Genomic DNA, 20,586 nt, shown 5'->3' on the forward strand with positions numbered 1-20,586 from the left:
CCTCTTGTGTCAATTCTGGTAAATTATGTTTTTTAGTAAATTTGTCCATTTCATCTAAATTGAGTAAAGTTTTTCATAATATTCTCTTATTCTCTTCTTAATTTCTGTAGGCTATCTAGTAAATCTCTTTTCCTCATTCTAATTTACCAGGACTTTCTTGTCTTTATTGTATATTTGCTTATTATATTACTGAATTTTATCTTTATTATTTTTTTCCTTCTCCTTTCTTCAGTTGAATTTCCTATGCTTTTTCTAGCTTCTTGAAGTAGGTTAGATCATTGATTTTTCAACCATTCTTCTTGTCTTGTCTAATATATGAATTTAGAGCTATAAAATTTTCTCTAAATTCTGCTTTAGCAGCATTTCACAAGCTTTAAATATGTTGAATATTCATTTTAATTCAGTTCAAAACATTTCCAAATTTCCATTGTTTTTCTTCTATAATGATGGGTCATTTGTATGTGTGCTGCTTAAGTTCCACATACTTAAGAATTTTTTAGAAATATTCTTGTTATTATTTTCTAATTTTGTTCCATTTTTTAAAATTTATTGAGACTTGTTTTATGGCCCCAAATATATTTTGTTCTGGTCATGCATAGCATTCTTTAAATCAGTTAAGTCAAGTTTATTACTAATGTGGTCCAAGTATTTCTTACACATACTAATCTTTTTGTCTCCTTGTTCTATCAGTTACTGAAAAAGATATATTGAAATTCATAACTATTACTGCAAATTTGTCTATTTGTCTGTAAACTTTTGCCTTATGTTTTGGAAACGTGTCATTAGGTACCTATGTATTTAGGACTGTTATACCTTCCTGTTGAAGTGATCCTTTTGTCATTATGGAATATCACTCATTGTCTTTAGTAATATCTCATTCCTTAAAGTCGATTTTGTCTGGCATAAGTATAGCTACATTGCTTTTATTTTACTAATGTTTGTGTATTTACATTTTTTTGCATTCTTTTACATCTTTTTAATTTCAATTGTGTTTTGTTTTTTCATTTAAATTGTTTCTCTTATTAACAGCAATAATTGATTTTTCAGTCTGCTTTGTCAAACAATAACAGAGAAGAATGTTGAAATCCTCCAATATAATGTTGAATTTCGTTCAAGTCCACAAATATTTTGCTTTAGCTGTTTTGAGTTTATAATTGTTTCATCTTCCTGGTGTGATTAATTTTTATCATTTGGTATTAACTACTTTTATCCCTAACATTGCTTTTTTTCCTGTAAAGTTTGTATTTTTCTGCCATTAAAATAAGCTACCTCAGTGTTCTTTTGGTTACTATTTTCTGGGAATGTCTTTTTTCCATTTTTTTCACTTTCAATCTTTCATGTCCTTATATTTTAGGCATTTCTCATAAACAACATAAACTTTTTTTCTTTCTCAAATCTGACAATCTCTTTTATTAAAGAGTTAAGTTTATTTTTAATTTGGGAGAAATAATGATATATTTAGACTTGTTACTGTGATTTTGCTTTGCAGTTTCCACTCATTCTTTTTTTTCTTTCCTTTATTGTCTCTTTGTTTCAACAGATTATGATTATTGCTATTACCATTACTCCACTTTCTTATGATTGTTGCTATTACCATTACTCCACTTCCTGTTAGCAGTCACTCTTGGAAAGAAATTTATCATATATATAATTTAGCAAATTCTATAATTAACCAATCTGTAGATTTTTTTCTCCCTGACTGAATATTCAAGGACCCTAGAACCCTCTAATTCTCAATTATAAATTTCCCACATAAGTCTGTTTCCATCTGCCTCATTTTCAATGCCACACATTAGAAATTATTTTTATTTTATTTATTTATTTTGATTATAGTGACATTGGTTAACGAAATCCACTAAGTTTCAGGGGTACAATTTAGCAGTAAGGAGAAATTATTTTTTTTTTTTTATAATATGTAGTTTAAATTTAAAAATCTAAAAATATATAGTTATTTAAATGTATACTTGTTTATTTATTTGTATGCTTCACATTCATTTTTGCATATCAGAAATTTTACTTGGGTTTTTTCTATTTTTCTTAAATCTTTTAGAAGTTCCATTGGTGAAGATATATTTATAGGGAAGCAATATCAGATCTGTATGACTGAAAAGGTCTTTATTTCATCCTTGCTTTTCTGGATAAACAATTCTAGGTTAACAGTGATTTTCTCTCACCTCTTTAAAGATATTGCTCAACTGTCACCTGATTTATGCTGCTGTTGTGAGGTGTTCTGTCGTTCACTTTATTATTCCTCTGTATGGTTTCTGGCTGCTTATGCAATCTGGTTTCTATTTCGGAGTTCTGAAGTTTTACCGCAATATGTCTTAGACATGAATTTTCTTTATTTATTTTGCTAGGGATACAAATTATTTCCTACATCTATAGATGACATCTTTTATCAATACTGGATAATTATTAGCCATTATCTTTTCACCTATTAGCTCTCCTGTTTCCTTTATGCTCCCTTTTTTGGACTCAGATTAGGTATACAGTAGATCTTCTAATTTATCCTCTATACTTTTAATTATCCTTTCATACTTTTCATCTCCTTGTCTTTCCATGCCATATTCAAGGTAATTTTTTCAGTTCTGTTCCCTCATTTGCTAATTTTGTGTTGTCTAATCTGTTACTTAATCCAGTCCAACCCAGACCATCTGACCAATTCAGAGCAATATCCTTTAGCCCAAATCCATATTGCTAGTCACACACTTTTTGTGGAGCATTCCTTTGTAGACACTCTTATTAAGCATGTATCTATATAATCTATATAAAATCACAAAATACCCGAGGAAATATGCCAGCATAAGGGAGATTCAGCAGAAATAACTAACCACATTTTGGATACTTGAGTTATTTATCAGATACAAAATATAAAACAATTATAGATGGAATTTAAAAAATAGTTTAAATGGATTTTAAAATGGGCAAGTAGTCATAGTATCAACTACAATTCCCAATAGCATCTTTCTATAATCCTGTGTACCAAACCATATCAATCTCAAGGGAAAAAACAACTAACCTAAACAAAAAACTTAACATTTATCTATGTTAAATTTAATTTTATTGGTGTCAGCTTGTCACCAATTTCAATTCTGTCATCTCTCACACATCTAATCTCTTATTGTCTGTGCCAAGTATAAAGCTGATAAGCATATTATTCAGGAGATGGTTTTCCAGCCAAGGCTTCCATGAAGGAGAAGAGATAGATGCTGATTTGGATGAAACTGATCTACCTGAAATTTCTTACTTTAATAAAGTACATATTTCACCACTTTTTTTTTACAAGGATGCAGTGGAAGGCTTTAGCAAACATGTTGCTAAAATACAAATGCTCTGTCTGTATCATCCCCCTGGTTTGTCACCAACCTATAAAGAAAACTAAATTGGTATGCGATGATCTCTCATAGATTCTTCCTTCAAACATAGTATTCTCAAAGTCCTTTCTTGTGACTCTTGCTAATTTATAGTACCACCACCCTTCTCTACAGTATTCTCCTCTGGTTTTCAACTTCCTCTTTTTCTTATGTCAGAACCACATCCTTCTGTCTCTTGAAGTCACATCTTGAAGCCTCCTTTCTTCCCTGGATTTCAAGAGAGATATGAGTAGCTGACACCAATAATATGGCCTGGCATTATTAATAAGGGATATAATGAAACAAAATGTTGAGATGTTCGGAGGGTTACCTTGATTATTCTATGCACTACTTTTTCGTTATCACTTCTTATTGTCCTTCTTTGAGGTGATAATAAGGTATGGGTTTGACAGGTACCAAATTGTCCACCCAGCTAAGCCTTTCATGAGACTAGAACTCTTTCTTCTGTATTGAATAAGAGATCTAGCAGGGGAGGTAGCTCCAGCCAGGCTCACTCACAGGGTGAGAGAAGACCATAGATAGTTCACTGGCAAAAGATTTGCTCCCACAATGTGCCAAATTGGGACTTTAGTCCTCAGAAAAAGTCTTTGGATTCCTGTCAAGATTTTTGGCATAGACAGGATTATCAATAGCAACAGGTTCCACTGACAAGGCAAGACCAAAGCTAAAAGTAAGTAGAGAAAAGTGAGCTTGGACAAAAAGAAAGAAATCTGTAGGGGATGGATAAAAGAGCTTGGAAATAAACTAGAAACAGAGGTTGTGGTAAAGTTATTGTGGACCTTGAATTCCAAGTTGAAGGTGTGAATTTGGTGATGTTAGTGGTGCATCACTGAAGTTCGTGAAGCATGGAAGTCATATGAATAAAGCAATGCTTTAAGGGGTTCTACGAAAGCTAAAAACTTTTTCTTCAGCTAAGAATTATTTTTTAAAGAAAAACATCAAAATAACTTTAAGTATCAGTGTTTCAGTTTCTACAAGATTAATCCTTATTCTCAATATAATTCTAAGTGGCTGTAATATAGAAACAGACCTTGTCTGACTTATTTGAATAATAATAAACTTGTATCCTTAACACCAGATGTCTTTCGTGTTAAATTAACCAGCACTATTGCAAAATGTGTGTGTGTGTGTGTGTGTGTGTGTGTGTAGTTTGTTCTATCTATGGGCTACTTTTTCAAGCAGATGTCAAAACTTTTGAGCTGATTTTGGCAAATAAAATGAAGTTACATAGCTGAGGGCAGAAAATGGAGCCCCAGTTCTCCAATCTAATTCCACTCCAAATGGACAAAGTTATTGCAAGCTGAGAGCAGGGGAATCGCTATATACTGTAGTATACAGTATACAAAAGGCCAGTGCCTCTCACAAGCCCACTCTCTACTCCCTTCTCAGGTATGTGCCTCTCAAACACTTTGCTAAACCTCCATTTTCTAAACCTTGGGTTCTCTTATTGCTTCTCTTGTACAGCACTGTAGTAAGAATCAAATAAGAATATTAGAAAGGCTCATGTCCAAGATAACTCAATGCCAGGATGGGCAGAATTTCTGAACCTGCTTTGAAAGAAATGGCTACATATTTTTGTAGACATCCATGAAGTCAAGGTTGTTATGGCCTCCCCCATGTTAAAACATCTACCTGCCTAATAAGTGCTTCCCACTTAATGCTTTTCCTTTCTCCTGCTCACCTTCTCTGGCAACTGGGCTTTTAAGACCGATAATATATGTTGCATCTGGTGAAACAGTTCTTGATCTCATCGCTGGAGTTGATCTCTCTTCTCATTGTATTCTGTTTAGATGTCTCTCCTAGCATTTGTTAAATGTCTCACTTTCCACACTGTACTAGGGCTCCGTTGGTTCAGGTCTAGCTGGGATTCATTTCCATATCTCCAGCACCTATTACAATGCTTGAATCCAAGTAGAGGTACTTGAGAAAGGGAGCAAAAGAGAGAAAGAGAAATTATTTCAATCAACATGAAGGGGTTCTGTTCTCCTGCTCACAATTTGGAGAGTGATATAGAAGCACATATGAAATGCTGATACACAACAGTTGGATCCAAGGTTCTATGGGGTGGGGAGGATAGAAATTCTGACCAGTGTACCCAGCGAGGCCTCTGGTGAGATAGAAATGTCTTTCTTCTGTCTCATTTATTGCAAAGTAATTTAGCCATTTGATGAAACAGACTTGTATAATGAGTTACATAATAAATGACTTATTTTTTTCCCCAGCAGATAGTTTCTTCCTTCTTGAAAGTAAAGCTTCTAGAATTATTTGATCTTTGTTGGAAGCCAATTAAATATGAAAGGAGTTCTCCCTCTTCTGCATAAGTCAACAGAATTGAAAGTTCATTTCAAGGGGTTATAAGCACACAGCTTTTGCATCAATTCCTCTCCTCTCTCCATTCTCAGGGCTTCCTGGTTTGGCACTCATTTAACTCTTTCCAGGACTACCATGGCCTCCCAGGGTTGCCTTTCTCTAATTCATTCCATCCCCAATGCAAAATGGGTTTCAAAAAGTGTAGTCGATCCTTGAACAATGAGGGGATTAGGGGTGACAACCTCCTGTGCAGTCGAAAATCCATGTAAAACTTTTGACTCCCCCAAACCTTAACTACTAATAGCCTATGTTGACCAGAAGCCTTACTGATAACAAAAACAGTTGATTAACACAAATTTTGTATATAATATGTATTATATCCTGTATTCTTATAATAAAGTAAGCTAGAGAAAAGATAACGTCATTAAAATCATAAGGAAGAGAAAATACATTTAGTGTATTTATTGAAAAAAAATCCACATGTAAATGGACCCATGCAGTTCAAACTCATTTTGTTTGAGAATGAACTGTACTAATTTTGCTCAGAGCCTTCCTCATAATTCTGACTCGCTACTAGATTTAGTCCTCATTCCGTAGCCTGGATTCAGAGCCCAAGGGTCTCCTCTATTAGTTTGTCTTGTCTCTCACAGCTCCTCCATGTGTGTTCTGAAGCTCTGGTACATCAGGGGATTTATGGTGGCTCCAGGCTTCACTCAAGCTGCTCCTTGCACTTCAAGTGCTGCTGCCCCTTCCTCTGTGTCCCCATCTATTGACAAGCCTTCTCCACCACAATGTTTTTTTCCTGTCTCCAAAGTGCCTCCCAGGCTCACTGGGGTAAACATCTGCCACTGGCAGCCCAGCATCCATTTTCTTACCTTTCTCATAGTCCTCCACATTTTCTTTGGAAAATCAGTACCTTCCACTCTTAACCATGTGGTTTATGGGGACTTAGCTCTATACACAGTTCCAGGTGAAGGTCCTGACCAGCTTAAACCTACTGGAGTATCCAGTTTCCTAGACATAATAATTGACTCCATGCAGGGATACAAACACATTCCCCAGGCTCATGGTGCTTTCGTGTTTGAGGCTACTAAAGCCATATTTGCTGCCACGAGGAGAATCACTTTGAGAATGGAGCCATCATAGGGGAAGCAGCTACGTGAGATAAATCTTAGGGTGTCATTGAATGCTGGATCGAGCTGAGCCTAAAGACAACGCTCTCCTAGGCATTCAGTTATATAAATAAATTCTATGTTTTTATTTAAGCATAGTCGTGTTGGGTTTTCTGTCATTTTCAAAAAAAAATTGTCTCCAACCAACACTCTCAATTTGATGACACCTTCTAGAAATTCCTAGAGCTCTCTTAACCATAGTCCCAGCTCCCCATCCTTTACTGTAATCAATCACCTTAGAGACAGAGGCTGTGTCATTTACATAGAAGATATTCATACTTGACATACATTGGAGGAATAAGAATGCAATACATAGATTAGATCAGCACCAAGGAGCAGTAAAGTGCACTGTCAGTACAAAAATATTTGTAATAATTCTACTACCCTTCTGGACATCTTTCTTGGCTGTGGTTCTCCGTACTCCTTTTAAGTCTGCTTGGTAGGACGCTTAGAGAGGCAAATATAGCCCGATATTACCCAGAAACAATCAACAAAACTATAATACAACAGAATAAAAAATTAAAAGGTACATTGTATGAAGTCAATATTATTTTATATACTTTTTTAAATTATACAAATGGATACACATATAAGTACATTAGGTCACAATGTAAAATTCATTCCTTAATGCAGATGGAAGCCAAATATTTTTGAAAACCATTGATCCGGCTCTCACCTGAGACAATCCTAAAATACAAAATACGAAAGAAGAGAAAATAACAGTATATGACATTAGGGTACTTATTTTGTAAAACTTCGTGTTTAGTTATACAGATATATACACATATGGATGTACTGAGTCACAATATGAAATGTATTTCTCACTGTGGGTGGTAGCCAAAAAGTCTGAAAACCACTGATTTGTTTTCTAACGGGCCAGAAATATTACAAAAAAGTATGACTGTCTAAGCTGCAGCCAGCAATGTAAAGAGAAGGAAAAAGGATCCATAATCCCCTCAACACCAAGAGCTAGGTAGGCTGGCAAATATATTTGTAGAATGATTATTGGGCTTCTAGGCAAGGGGCGAAGGGTGCATCCACTGCTCATAGAGCCAAGGCAGACAACAGTACTAGGCCAAGCCAAGACATATATCTTTCCATCCTGTTTCCATGACCAACCCTTCACCGTATTGAATTAATAGCCGCAGAGACACGGGCTCCAAGAGCCTTGGAACAAGGGCCTCAATATACTGAACTGCTTGCCGCCTTTAGCATTTGGCCTAAAGGAACCCGGAAGGGAGTTTGCAAAGAATACGACTCTAGGAATCAGAGTTACAGAGACAATCTACTGGAGTTTGTGAATGTGTGTCAAGTATCTGGAGAATAACAATAAAAAAAGCCAGATTTTTTTTAAAAGTAAGTAATTTTCTTTTTTTAAATAAAATGTTTGCTCTTCTTATGTTTTAAATTGTTCATCTGTCTTCTATATTTATTTTTACTGGGTTTTCTTCTCTAAATGTTTAGCACTTAGAGAATGTTATATTCCTTTTACTGGCTTCAGCTTTATTTTAATCTTCCTTTAAAATAAATTGTTTCAGCTACCTGGCTTACTCTTTATATTCCATTTAATTTTTCCTTTCATTGATTTCACTTTAAACCATTTTTGCTCCTTTTTTTTACTTTAGCTTTTTTCACAACTATATACTTGAAATTCTAAGCTTCTGATTTTAACACAAATTTTTAATTCTTTTATGTCTTTTTCCCTAGCAATACTTTATAATTTTTGAACTTCCTGTTTTTTTAGTGTAGTATTTTTATTCCTTTTATTTGGTTTCTCTTATTTCAGCCTTAATTTTTCTTCCCGATCTTTGGTTTTATTGGTTTATAAGTGTATTTTCTTAATTGTAATTTTAATTATTCTGTTCCTTGTATGATGTGCATTTATCAAGCTGACAAGCAACAGAAATATGAAGCTCAGGTCCTTAACCACTGCACTATTTTAGGCTTCCTAATCTGTAAGCACTTTCGCATAACCAAACAAGGTTATTTCCTACACCAGCCTCCCTCTAACATGCTTTTTCTTCTTTTGATCCATCTCCATTCTTGGCAGGGTTATAAGAAATCTTATGACCTAAATCCCTCCATTTTTTTTTTTTTTTTTTTTTTTTTGGTATTCGTTACAAGGAGAGAGGAGAAGCCGCCTATAGCCAGGAGAGTCTAGGGTTTTTAAAACAGAGTTGAAGAGACCCATGGTGGTTGGCTTCCAGGTCTGTGCATCCCTTAGGCCAGCTCTGGAGCCAGACTGTGTCAGAGGAGATACTCCCCTCCATCTCTTAACCTTCAGTGGAGGTCTCCCAGGGAAGCTGCAGAATTAGGAGGAGGTGGTGAGAAGGGGCTCCAATCCTTTGTCCTTCTCTATGGGAGGGAAGAGGACTTTCCCTTGAACCCAGAGGCATAATTTGAACAATTTAAATGACAGTGGTTATGAATCTTACTGTTTAATAGGATCTTGTCTCTGTGAGCAGGTGTATCAAAGTCCTGTCAGGAGATAGAAAGCACATAGTGATTTGAACAATGAATCAGAGTAAGGAGGAATTTGCTAGTGAAAAAGAGAACTCTAAATAATGGAGGAATGACAAGGATCAGGAGCAGCCACCACTCTTCAGGCTGTGATAGCGGACCCAAGGAGGAAGCCACCCTTCCCAGTGCTGAGGTCTAGACATTGCTGGAGAAGGTGCAGCAGGGCTCACTGGATGATAGAGAAGTCCACTGAGGTGTTCGTTCTGTGAAACTTGCTGAAAAGCTGCTCTCTAGAGTGCTAGAAAGGAGTCACGCCTCCACACTCACTAAAAAGCCACCTGAAAGACTGTGGGGAAAAGTGTCCTGGGGGAGGTGTCCTGCCAGCAGCACCCAATGATGGAGATGCCCAAGGAGGGGCGCTGGGGAAGATGTCCTCCATATGTAGTGCACTGTAAAGCTGCTGGAGGCAGGTTGCCTGAGGCAAGAATTCATGAAGAGGTGCTTTGCTGGCAAGCCTCTGCTATGAAGCAGCCTATAGAAAGGTGCTCTGTTCTGCCAGCCACCGGGAACTGCAGAAAACACACACACACACACACACACACACACACACACACACACACACACACACACACACACACACACACACACTGGTATAGGAGGAGCATACCAGAAAATGAAAGAGAAGCTCCTTCTTCCTGCCATGCTCTCCCAGCACTCTCTATTGACAAAGCTTAACATCATGTTCACTATAAAGAAGAATTCTTAAAAGAGTTCAGCTTCATTATCACAGATCAGTAATGAGTAGATTTGGAGCTAAAGACAATGAATTGATAACTGGAACAGTATACTCCTTTCGCTACTCAGCTTCTGTATTCACTTTTCTCACACATTTGAGCCCTGTACAATAAAGACATAACTCTATATTTCCATCTAACAAAATGTTGCTATTCTTCTTACAAGTGGAGAAACTCTCATCCTTCACCAAAATGAGGAGTTGCACAATTCCAACCGTTACTGTATGCCAGCCATATTAATTATTCCTCAAATTCCATCACAGTCCAACTGAATATTTTCTTACTTAAAGATTATATTGTAAGGTTAAGTACCACAAATTTGCATAAAATGAAGTGGGGCGGTGGGGAGAGGAGAAGGAAATATACACACATAAACATATAACAGGCAAAGAGAAAATGCACAAAGCTAATACGGTCTTCGTTTTAGTAGCTGTCCATGGACCATAGATGATATCTATGGCTTCCTACATTTCTCTACCTATTACAAATTTCCCTTGTTCTCAGCCAGAAGCTGAGTTGGTCAGTTCTTCATCTGGTGGAGTGACCCAAACCTTTATTCAGAAGAGTGAATCCTCAAACATCCTGCCTTCTTTTTTTTTTTTAATGATTATTATAGTTTTTCATTAACCTGTGCTATTGGTCATGGAACTAGTATGGGACACCCCAGAGAATTCTCTTGCCACATAGTCTTCTTTGCCTTGAACATGTAGCAGCTACTTGATTTCCCTTTGGTGATTAGGATCAATTACTCCAGCCAGTAAAATAACTTCTTATTTTTGGCATATTGGTTCAGTGATATAGAGAGCCCAAAATGGCCATGTGGCAGTCTTCTCTTCATATTCAATGGAACCACTGCTGTATGCTCTAATAAAAGCATTCTTTTCCTTACAAGCAAAGCTCAAAGTTGCCAGGACAGGAAGCAAAGATTCTGTGAATGTATCATTAGATGGAATGCTGAGAGGAGCCAGTCTGGTTTCTACTCTTCATTCCCAGATCTATGCATTCTGGCTATTCTGGAAATAACACCACTTAATGGTCTCTGATTCAGAGCCCATACTACATCCTGTAAAACAGAACTCCCTCTTTTACTAGGGTTGTCTCCCAGCTGGAGGCATAACTAAGTCTTCTGTAAGCCATTCCATCTTCAGTTAGGCCAGCCACTTCCAGGTTATAGGGTATGTGGTAAGTTCGATTAATTGCATGGTCATGGGCTCATTGCTGCTCTTCCTTTACTGTGAAATGTGTTCCTTGATTGGATTCAGTACTGTACAGAATGTCATGATAGTGGAAAAGGATTTCTATGAGTTCACAGAGGGTGATGATGGCAGAAGCTTTAAGAGCAAGGAATACAAATTCATACCCAGAATTTGTCTATTTGAGTGTGGATGAATTTCTGCTCACTCTATGATGGTCAGTATAATCAACCTACTACAAATCAGCTGACTGACCCCCTGTGAAACAGAGGCACCAACCCAGTTAGTGGCTGAGTGTTAATGCAGGTCTCTGTTGTTGATAAATCAGGCACTCAGTAGTAGCATTAGCCAGATCAGCCTTTGTAAGGAGAAATCCAAACTGTTTGGCCCATACGTCGTCTTCATCTCTGCCACCATAACCACTGTCTTTCATGAACCCATTGAACAAGCAAGCATAGGGATGGCTGGGAAAAGAAGCTAACAGAGTATGTCATTTTGTCCACCTGGTTATTAAGAGCCTCCTAAGCAGGAAATGCTATGGTGAGTATTTACATGGGACACTCATCTTCATAGTTTGTGCTCATTCAGAGAGGACTCAGAATGTAAAGTAAGAAAAAGAAGATAGAGGAGGAAGAGCTGGGTAATGAGGTGATAATGAAAAATAAGATCAGTCTAATGTATGCTGAGTCTGAGATTCCCGTGGGGTGTCAAGCAGAAAGGGGAACTTCTGGAACTTAAGAGAGATGCTGAGATATAGAGATATGGCTGTAGAGGTGGTAGTGGAAACTACAAATGGGGATGAAAATATTTAGTGGCACAGCTGAATTTGAAGAGTTTGAGAACAAAACTGTGCAGAACACCTGGAGCAAAAGAAAGCACTTGGAGAAGAGGGACAAGGAGAGTCTAAGGGAAGAACACCTGGGGTGAGAGCAGCACCTCAAGGCTGAGGAGCAAACGTTTCTAAAATGATTGTTACATGTTAAGGAGAGATAAGAAAAATACAGGCAGAAACATTCCATCGGATTTGGCAGTTAGGAGATCATCGATATCAGTAAAGAGAATCGTTTCAGGGGAGTGCTGGGAGCAGAAGCTAGATTCACAAAAAGATTCATGAATGAATACGAGGCAGGGAAGCCAAGTCGGTGAATGCTTCCCATTCATTCAAAATAATAGACTACAAAATGAAGTGGAAAAGAGCTTTATATAGCATTTCTATATTTGCATTTAAAAGGGCACATAGGATTTCAAGAATTTTTAAGATGAGAAAGCTGGAACATTTTATACAATGAAAGGGAAAGCACTTCTATGCAAACGGAGATTGAAGGACAAGAGAGGTGGGTTTATTAATTAGTGAGCAATATTCCAGAAGGGATGGAGTCAGTAACTCAGTCTCTATGACCAATGGGGTGGAGGCAGGGATAACTGACGAGGGTGGGGGGGTGGGGGGGTGAAATTAGGTAACTTTGTTGGAGATAGAGAAGGAAGTTGAGTTGTTACCTTCTCCCAACTTACCTTTCAGATTGCAAAGCAAAGTCTTCCAATGACATAAAAGCCTGAGTTGGTGGGACAGGATGGAAGAAAATTTACAGTACTGAAAAGAGTAATAATGAAAAATGCAGATGAAAAAGAACAGAGAAATCTAATTTGATTGATGAAATTTCACTTCATTCTCGAAGTCTTCTCTGTTCTTTCTCCCAAGGGTAAATACAATATTAATAACATATTTACATAGCAATTAAAAATAGTTCTTTTTAAAACTCTTATTCTATGGCTCTTAAATAGCACTTGACATTTTCTGCTATGTAGTTATTTCATCTTTTCATGTGTGTCTTTCCAGAATTAATTTGTAATTCTTTTAAAGAGAATCCTGTTTCTTTGAATCCTTCTTAGCATCTAATAGACTGGGTAACATATTAACACAGTAGTTTAGTAACTATCCCTGCACAACAAACCATCCTAAACTTAATAACTTTTTTTTTTCAGATTATCTTTCACCATTCTGGGGATCAACTAGGTGATTCTTACGAGGGTCTCTTTTTTGGTTGTAGTCAGGAAACATCTGGAAGCTCCCTCTCTCACATCTCTGGAGATTGATGTTGGCTGTTAGCTGGGACCTAGTCAGGACTGTCAGCCAGAATATACATATATTGCCTCTCCATGTGGCTTGGGCTTCCTGAGCGGATGGTGGCTGGGTTCAAAAAGCAAGTGTCCTGAGAAAGAGCCAGGCAGACGTTACGCATTTTTGCAGCAAAGCCTCGAAAGTCATGCAGTATTATTCTGCTACATTCTATTTATTAAAGAATTAAGTCACTAAGGCCAGGCCGCATTCAGGGGAGGGGAATTTGGACTCCACCTCTTTGTGAGAGGAGTGTCAAAGATCTTGCAAGTAAGTACTACATACAGCAAGTGCTAATTAGATGTCTATTTCAGCATTAAACATTTTGTAAAGGCCTCAAAAGGAAAAAAAAATGAGAGTGGCGCACAGTCTTAGGTCTAAACAGAAGTCGATAATAATGCTAGAGTCAATTAACCCATAAAATATGCTACACATAGCTGCTTGTTTTAAAAGTATTTGCAATCTTTTGCAATCTCCTTTTAGGAGCTAAATTGAGCTGTATAGTCTAGGAAGGTATAGTAGATCGGTCCTACTTTCATGTGCATGTGAATTACTTGGGGATCATGTTAAAATGGAGATTCTACTTCGGTAGATGTGAAATGGGGCCTGATATTCTGCATTTTAGTGAGCTCCAGGATGATGCTGCAGCTCCATGGACCACTCACTAAATAGCAAAGTTGGTAGAAAGTATTAGTAAGGGTGACTGCCTGGCTCCCTTCTCTGGGAGAGACCCAAATAGACAGAGGTATGTCACCAGAGGTCCTTATGAGCTTATAGGACCTTAGCCCTCTTGCCAGGTGAACCCTTCATGCTGACAAGGTTAATCGGTTCTTCCACAAGACACTGAGAACTGGAAATAACAAAAGAGAATAATGTTCCTCTTTCTTGTGGTGAAGCACAGGATACGAGGCTCTGGAGTTACCAGCCACGTGATAAAGCCAGCCTCTAGAAGGGATAAAAGAGACATGCAGAGAAGAGAATCCAATTGACATTCCAGTCCCTGGTGAGGCTCAGACCAGGCCCTCTATTTGCAAGATCACATGAGATATCTTAATATCCTTCCAGTAAATTCCCCTCTTGTCCTAAATTTGTTCTATTTGGGTTTCTATCATTTGACACTTAAAAAGTTCTAACGTGGTGTGGGGAAGGAGAGGATATATTCTCCTGGAAATGCAGGAGGAATAAAGAAATTCAGACTGGATTATTATCCATTAAACCATGTTAAAGGCGTGTTTCCAACAAAGTCTCTAGGTCACAGAGAGAAAAGACAATAAAAAACTAAGGTTGAGGGAAGACTGAGAAAAGTCTCAGCCTACCTAAAATGGGGCGGGGGTGGGGAGGAGGAGCAGGGAGGCAAAAATGAGAGGCAAGTGAGCCTTGTGATTTAAATTGTTGGACAGTGTTGAAAGAAAATGAAAAGAAACTACTATCCCCAATGTCTGCTAAAAGCAGAAGAGAACAGGAGAGTGTAGGAGTTCTTTAAGGAGGGATCCCTGGGCCTGAGCGGAGGTTAAAAACAAGAGCTAGTCAGAGTTCTACCCAGCGAAGAACAAAAGTTGAACTTTACTTTTGTGCCAGATCAGACATTGTATGTGCTTTACCTTTATGATCTTATTTAATGACCCCTAGGAAAGTGTTCTACATTGCTCCTCTCGGCTGTCCCTGAAACTCTAGCACATCCAGAGCTGGTACTTCCATGGTCAGAAGAGGGTCACGTGAACATGGGTCATATCAATATGAACCCCACCTGGGGGACCCAAGGACTGAGTATTCTTCAGGCAAATCTGAAAGTCCGAAGTCTGTGGCTGCAAGCAGCCCGGACACAACAAGAATGACGATGACCACCCTTCCATGTTTGAAGTAAATGAATTTTTAATACCATTTTTGTTTTTTGGTCACATCTTCCTCTATATCAATCCCATTATGCAAAGGTCTACACAGTTAAATTAAACCAAATATTTCATAGCACACTTCCAAAAGGGTAAAAATTTTGCACTAAAATTAAAAAAAGGACTGGTTACTATCAAAGTGTACTGTCCATGAATTGAAAGGCTTTCATATTTACACAGCAGGTACACGTGCAGACGGGACAGGCGGACAGAACGACGATACTGGAGACACTTTCTTTGTGATAAATGCCCTTGGGTAGGAGATGTGATAGCAAAGTAACGAGACTGATGCCATAAAGCGAAAAGGATATGATCTCATTATTTTATAGCCATACCTTGTGGTATGTTTATAAAATATTTCTTTCACAAGTTAAAACAGTATTTGCGAGATGGATTTAATTTTGGTAAAGTCAATGAAAAAAGTTCTATGTTAATGCAACATTTGTTGTAAAGATTCCAGAAACATGAGTCAAAAATTCAAATTATGATTCCCACAATAACTGTAACTCTGCTATACAACATACATAATGGAAGAAATGTTATCCACATATACCACAGTAGAAAATACTCACTAAGCAGAAACAAGCTGAGTTATGCTTGTTGTGGGAATCATCATTTTCAACTAGCTGAGGATATATAAAAATTGAAATCATAAATGCATGCATTATTTTATGTATTTAATTCGAATTTTTCTTGATCCAATTTAATCAGCTTTGCATCCAATCTAAATTTGCCTTTCATAAACTGCAAATGAATGTCTTTCATAAATTTAAAATCCACATACTTGGTTTCCTTTTCTCATGCAGGCTGCCTTTGTAGAATGGTATCACTATACCCTGTCCCTCCCTTAAAAGGTCAGGACATGTCTGCTGGGTTCCATTTATCTATATTCCTTTCCTTCCTGAAGGACAGCACCACATATTTACAATTTCCAAAGAGTTTAGTCATAACATTATCTCATTTGATCCTCACGACAATGCTGTGACAAAGACAAAAAAAAATAAAATAAAATAAAAAACACCTCTTGGTTGTTCGGCTCTTTGTGACTCAAATAGAATATATTTAAGGATGTGCTTTTATGTTATCATTTAAAGTCTGGGCCATTTAATTGCACTTATAATATTACCCACTTACCATACGCAGAAGATGTACTTATTATTGAAGGCAGAATATACTTTAAGTAAAAAGATTATGGTTACGAGCTAAACATTTAACATATTTTAAGCCTTTTGCTTTAACTACATTCTGAAAATTCAATAATGAAACACGAAGAGATATAACTGCTTTTTGAAACTCTGTCTGGGCAAAATTAATCCTGTATATTATATCCAGTACTACTTCTCCTAGTTTAGTTTTAACTAAGAAGGGCACCTTGTACTACCTCTGAAGATGAATCCCTTTCCTCTCCAGCAGTCTTTACCATCAGGTATGTTTCATTATATTCAAACTAAATTATCTTGGTTCAAGAACAGTCATATTTCCTTACCACTCTAAGTAGCTCCATCCTACCATAGTGTCCATGACCTTGTGTGTTTGCAGGGTGACATAGCCAACTTTTTTTTGTCTCTTAGCACTACTATTATCCAGCTATTCAAATTTAAGTTTGATTTTCTCCCTTTCTGTGTACAAAAGGACTCTTCTCCATATAATCGAATAAATTTCCTTCTTCATGTATCTAGTGCACCAATAAAAAGGTCAGTTAAAATGAAGATTCAGAGCTGGCAAAAAGCCTCACTATCATTTTTCTAACCTGGGAGATAACAGAGTTAATCTTTTGCCTGTGAAATCATGACTATTTGGCATGTTAATTAAATGGTAATATTTAAGTACTAAAAAAACAAATCCTATGGAATATTAATTTTAGGAGGTATATTGTGGAGGAAGAGTTGTCTTCTTAATGTTACCTACAATTATACAACAGGTCTTTACAATGAATAAAGATTAACACATAAATTATTAGATAAAACAGATAAAATACAAAAAGATATCCTGTGGGCCATGAATACTCAACATTCAGGGTTTTTATCCTCCTTATGTGTGGAAAAACAATATTTGAGGCTGATAGCTTTGCTATCTCAATACTATTTCTAGTTATAAGAAAGGTGCAAAGATGATTGGTAAGCAAAAAAATCAGTGAAAGAGATATGAGTTCTCGCATCTTGTCAGAGAACAGAAAAGGGGATTATTTATTGCCTTATATGATACATCAGTCAGAAGTGAAGGCAGGGCCATAAGTGTGAATTTTCCATATACACTATCCACTTTACGAGATTGTCTTAGGAAAAGTGTAGACCCAGCCAGTGGGCAAAGTTTACAACTAAAACAGAATGAAACAATGTCTTTTTCAATGTGGAAACTGAAGATGAGGTGATGAATTCTAGAAGATCACAGAATGCTCAGAAATGAAAAAGATGAGGTTAGTTTCTCTTGAGCAGTAATATGTGAAAATACCAAAGGTCTTAAATTTTCCAAATAAACTGACAAGCAAATAAGGCCCTGGAGACTATCAGTACCATAGATTAAGAAACCAATATTTCATATTTATTTTCATAGATTAAGAAACCAATATTTCATAGATTAAGAAACCAATATTTCATGGCTGCAGAATTCCATGAATAGCTGACAGTAAAATTTTCACACATTGAAGAATAACCCAAAGAAAAATTTGGGGAACAAAAAAATTGAAATGGTCCAACAACAGAAGGCTGTTAAATAAATGACAGTACATTCATAAAATGGGTACTCTGCAGCCATTCTCAATGTGTTCTTGAAGAATATCGAGGAGAGAAAAAGGGTTAACATATTGTAAGATGAAAAGTGAGGTTACAAACTGGTATATTCTATATGATCTCTAATTTAGAAAAAAATATGTACATAGGAAAAAAAGACTGGAAGAACATATACAAAAGTACTAACTGAACTTACCTCTACTATTGAGAATTTAATGTCTTCACTTTTTTTTTTCCAAATGAATAAGGGATATTCAAATGAAAATACTTATTTTCAAAAAAGGTCAATGATCTGATATTTGTTCAATCTTTTTAATAACAGACAAAAGGAAAAACAAATATATTTATCACAGTACTTGCATTAACAATTATTTTTCTTTAAGTTATAAAATAACAGTTTGTCAACTTTAGTTTACTTCTATTTTTGTCAATTCACACAAGAGCAATGTATTTTTTTGAAAAATGTAATGACATAAATTTTAATCCAAGGTTGTAGTCTTCCATGCAGTCTTCTCTACATCCTCACGTCTAGAAAATGAACTTCATATGCTTGATTCCATAAGTTTTAAAGAAAACCATGATAATGAGTGCCCACAATCCCAGAATAAAACCCCCAGGAGGATGCCAATCTTTCAGCTTCGGTTTCTGCAAAATAAGGACGACATGATAAATTTAACAATAGGTGAATAATTCAACAATTGGTAAAGCCAATACTGATGAAAAATAGAATTTCACAAGCTGTGTTTTAAGGGGGAGTAATTTAGCCAAATTAAATGTATTGGGATGGCAACAATGGTAAAGATGTCAATCAAGACAAATATCTCAAAGAGGTTCTTACAAAGATCAGTTTCAAATGTTTTATTCTCTCAAATGGGCCTTCCCTGACTACCCTACCCAACTATCTCTCTTTATCCAAGTTATTCAGTAGCCTATCAGACTTCACTTTGAATTTACATATTCATTAATTTGTTTTTATCTGTCTCTATTAGACTATAGCTATTTGAGGGTCACCTTGTTACATTCCCTCCACATACATGCACCACAGGAGACATTCATATATTATACTGAGCAAATTAGTGGAAAAACAAAAGCTACCCAATTCCATTTATTCAGATATTCAAAAAAATAATTGTTTGGGGGCCAGTTCCTTTGGTCATGTTACTCCCTTGAGGTAGAATGCTCCACACTCCATTCCGTCTATTCAAAACTCACTAACTCAAATGTCAACTCCTCTAGATTTTCCCAGCTGATATATTCTTTTCTTTGAATCTGTAGTTACTTCTACTTTTACTTCCATCTATTTTTTAGTTATCTTTATTGCTTATCAACCTGAAAACTTCCAGGGGGCAAAGTCTGGCTGAGTCCATTTTATATCCTCTTCTCCATTTCCTACCCCTTGACACTCAGCCAAGGGTCTTGTACAGTTCTTTGCCCAGCAAGGAAAGGCATACTAATCTTCTCACTTGTTGTCATTTCAAAGGCTACATTATGGCCCTGAAATTGGAGGTCTGTGACTATGATCCCTTTATAAGTCCTTCTTCCTGAATTACTGGCCAAGATTATAAGGTTATGATAAAAGAATCGTATTTAGAGTAGAGTGAACAGAAACTATATTCTGAAATTTGCTTTAGTCATCATGTAAACTAGATGCAAGAAAAATTCATAAATCTCTTAGATGGATCTGCATCTATAATATGGTTTTCCCTTATATAACCAGGACATCTAATGCTCTTCCCTCAATCCTCAACTCAAAGAAAGAAAAGGAGAGAGAGAAAGAGGGGGGGGGGGAGAGGAGGAGGGAGGAGGAGGAGAGGAGAAGAAAGCTCAAAAAATAAAACAAATGGACCACACTTCATCAGTAAGAGCCATGCCAGTAATATACATTCGCTGCCACATTCTACAGTTACTTATGTTTATTATCTATGCCTTAAAATATCACATAGTTACCTAATATATAAAATATTATAAATCCACTAACAAAATTCCAAAGAATATTTTGATAAAATGAAATTCTATTTTCAGTCAATTTTATAAATTGCGAAGTTAATCTAGAGAAATGCCAGATTTTCAATTAGGTGCTCTTTCTGCATCTTTTTCCTTTTCTTCTAAAATTCTCTTCCCTTAGTATTAGTAATATTTTGGCCAAGTTTTTACTCCACTTCTCTAGCCATTCCTTTTGTCTTCTTTGATCCTTAAATGCTACTGTTCTCTAGAGCTCTGCTTTCAGCCAATTACTCTCTCCTTTTATATAATATCTCTGGGTGACACCTGTACTCTGATTTCAACCTCTGTCAACAGGCTTATGATTCCCAAATTTATGTCACTAACCTGGAACTCTACACTAAACCCTAGATTCACGTATAATTAACAGATACCTCCACCTGGATATTCCAAAGGGATCACAAATTTTGCTATGGCCAATACTAAACTCATTCCTGATCCCTTTAACCAATTCTTTTCCTTTCTGGTTCTCCATCTCTCCATCACCATGTTGCCCAAGATAAAAACCTAGAAGCCATTCTTAGTTCTCCCATCTCTCATTTCAATGA

At 36.6% G+C, this 20,586-nt stretch overlaps 1 protein-coding gene across 1 annotated transcript in view; it reads right to left on the minus strand.

Moving 5' to 3' along the window:
• Positions 1-18,330: 18,330 nt before the first annotated feature.
• PIGK (phosphatidylinositol glycan anchor biosynthesis class K) overlaps positions 18,331-20,586 on the minus strand; it is a 92,937-nt gene continuing 90,681 nt past the window's right edge. Inside the window, exon 11 of the mRNA XM_039838626.1 lies at positions 18,331-18,682. Coding sequence (XP_039694560.1) covers positions 18,566-18,682 — 117 coding nt within the window. The 3' untranslated portion in view covers positions 18,331-18,565. The remainder of the gene's footprint in view (positions 18,683-20,586) is intronic.

This window comes from Pteropus medius, unplaced genomic scaffold (assembly GCF_902729225.1).
Source record: "Pteropus medius unplaced genomic scaffold, Ma_sr-lr_union100, whole genome shotgun sequence".
NCBI lineage: Eukaryota > Metazoa > Chordata > Mammalia > Chiroptera > Pteropodidae > Pteropus > Pteropus medius.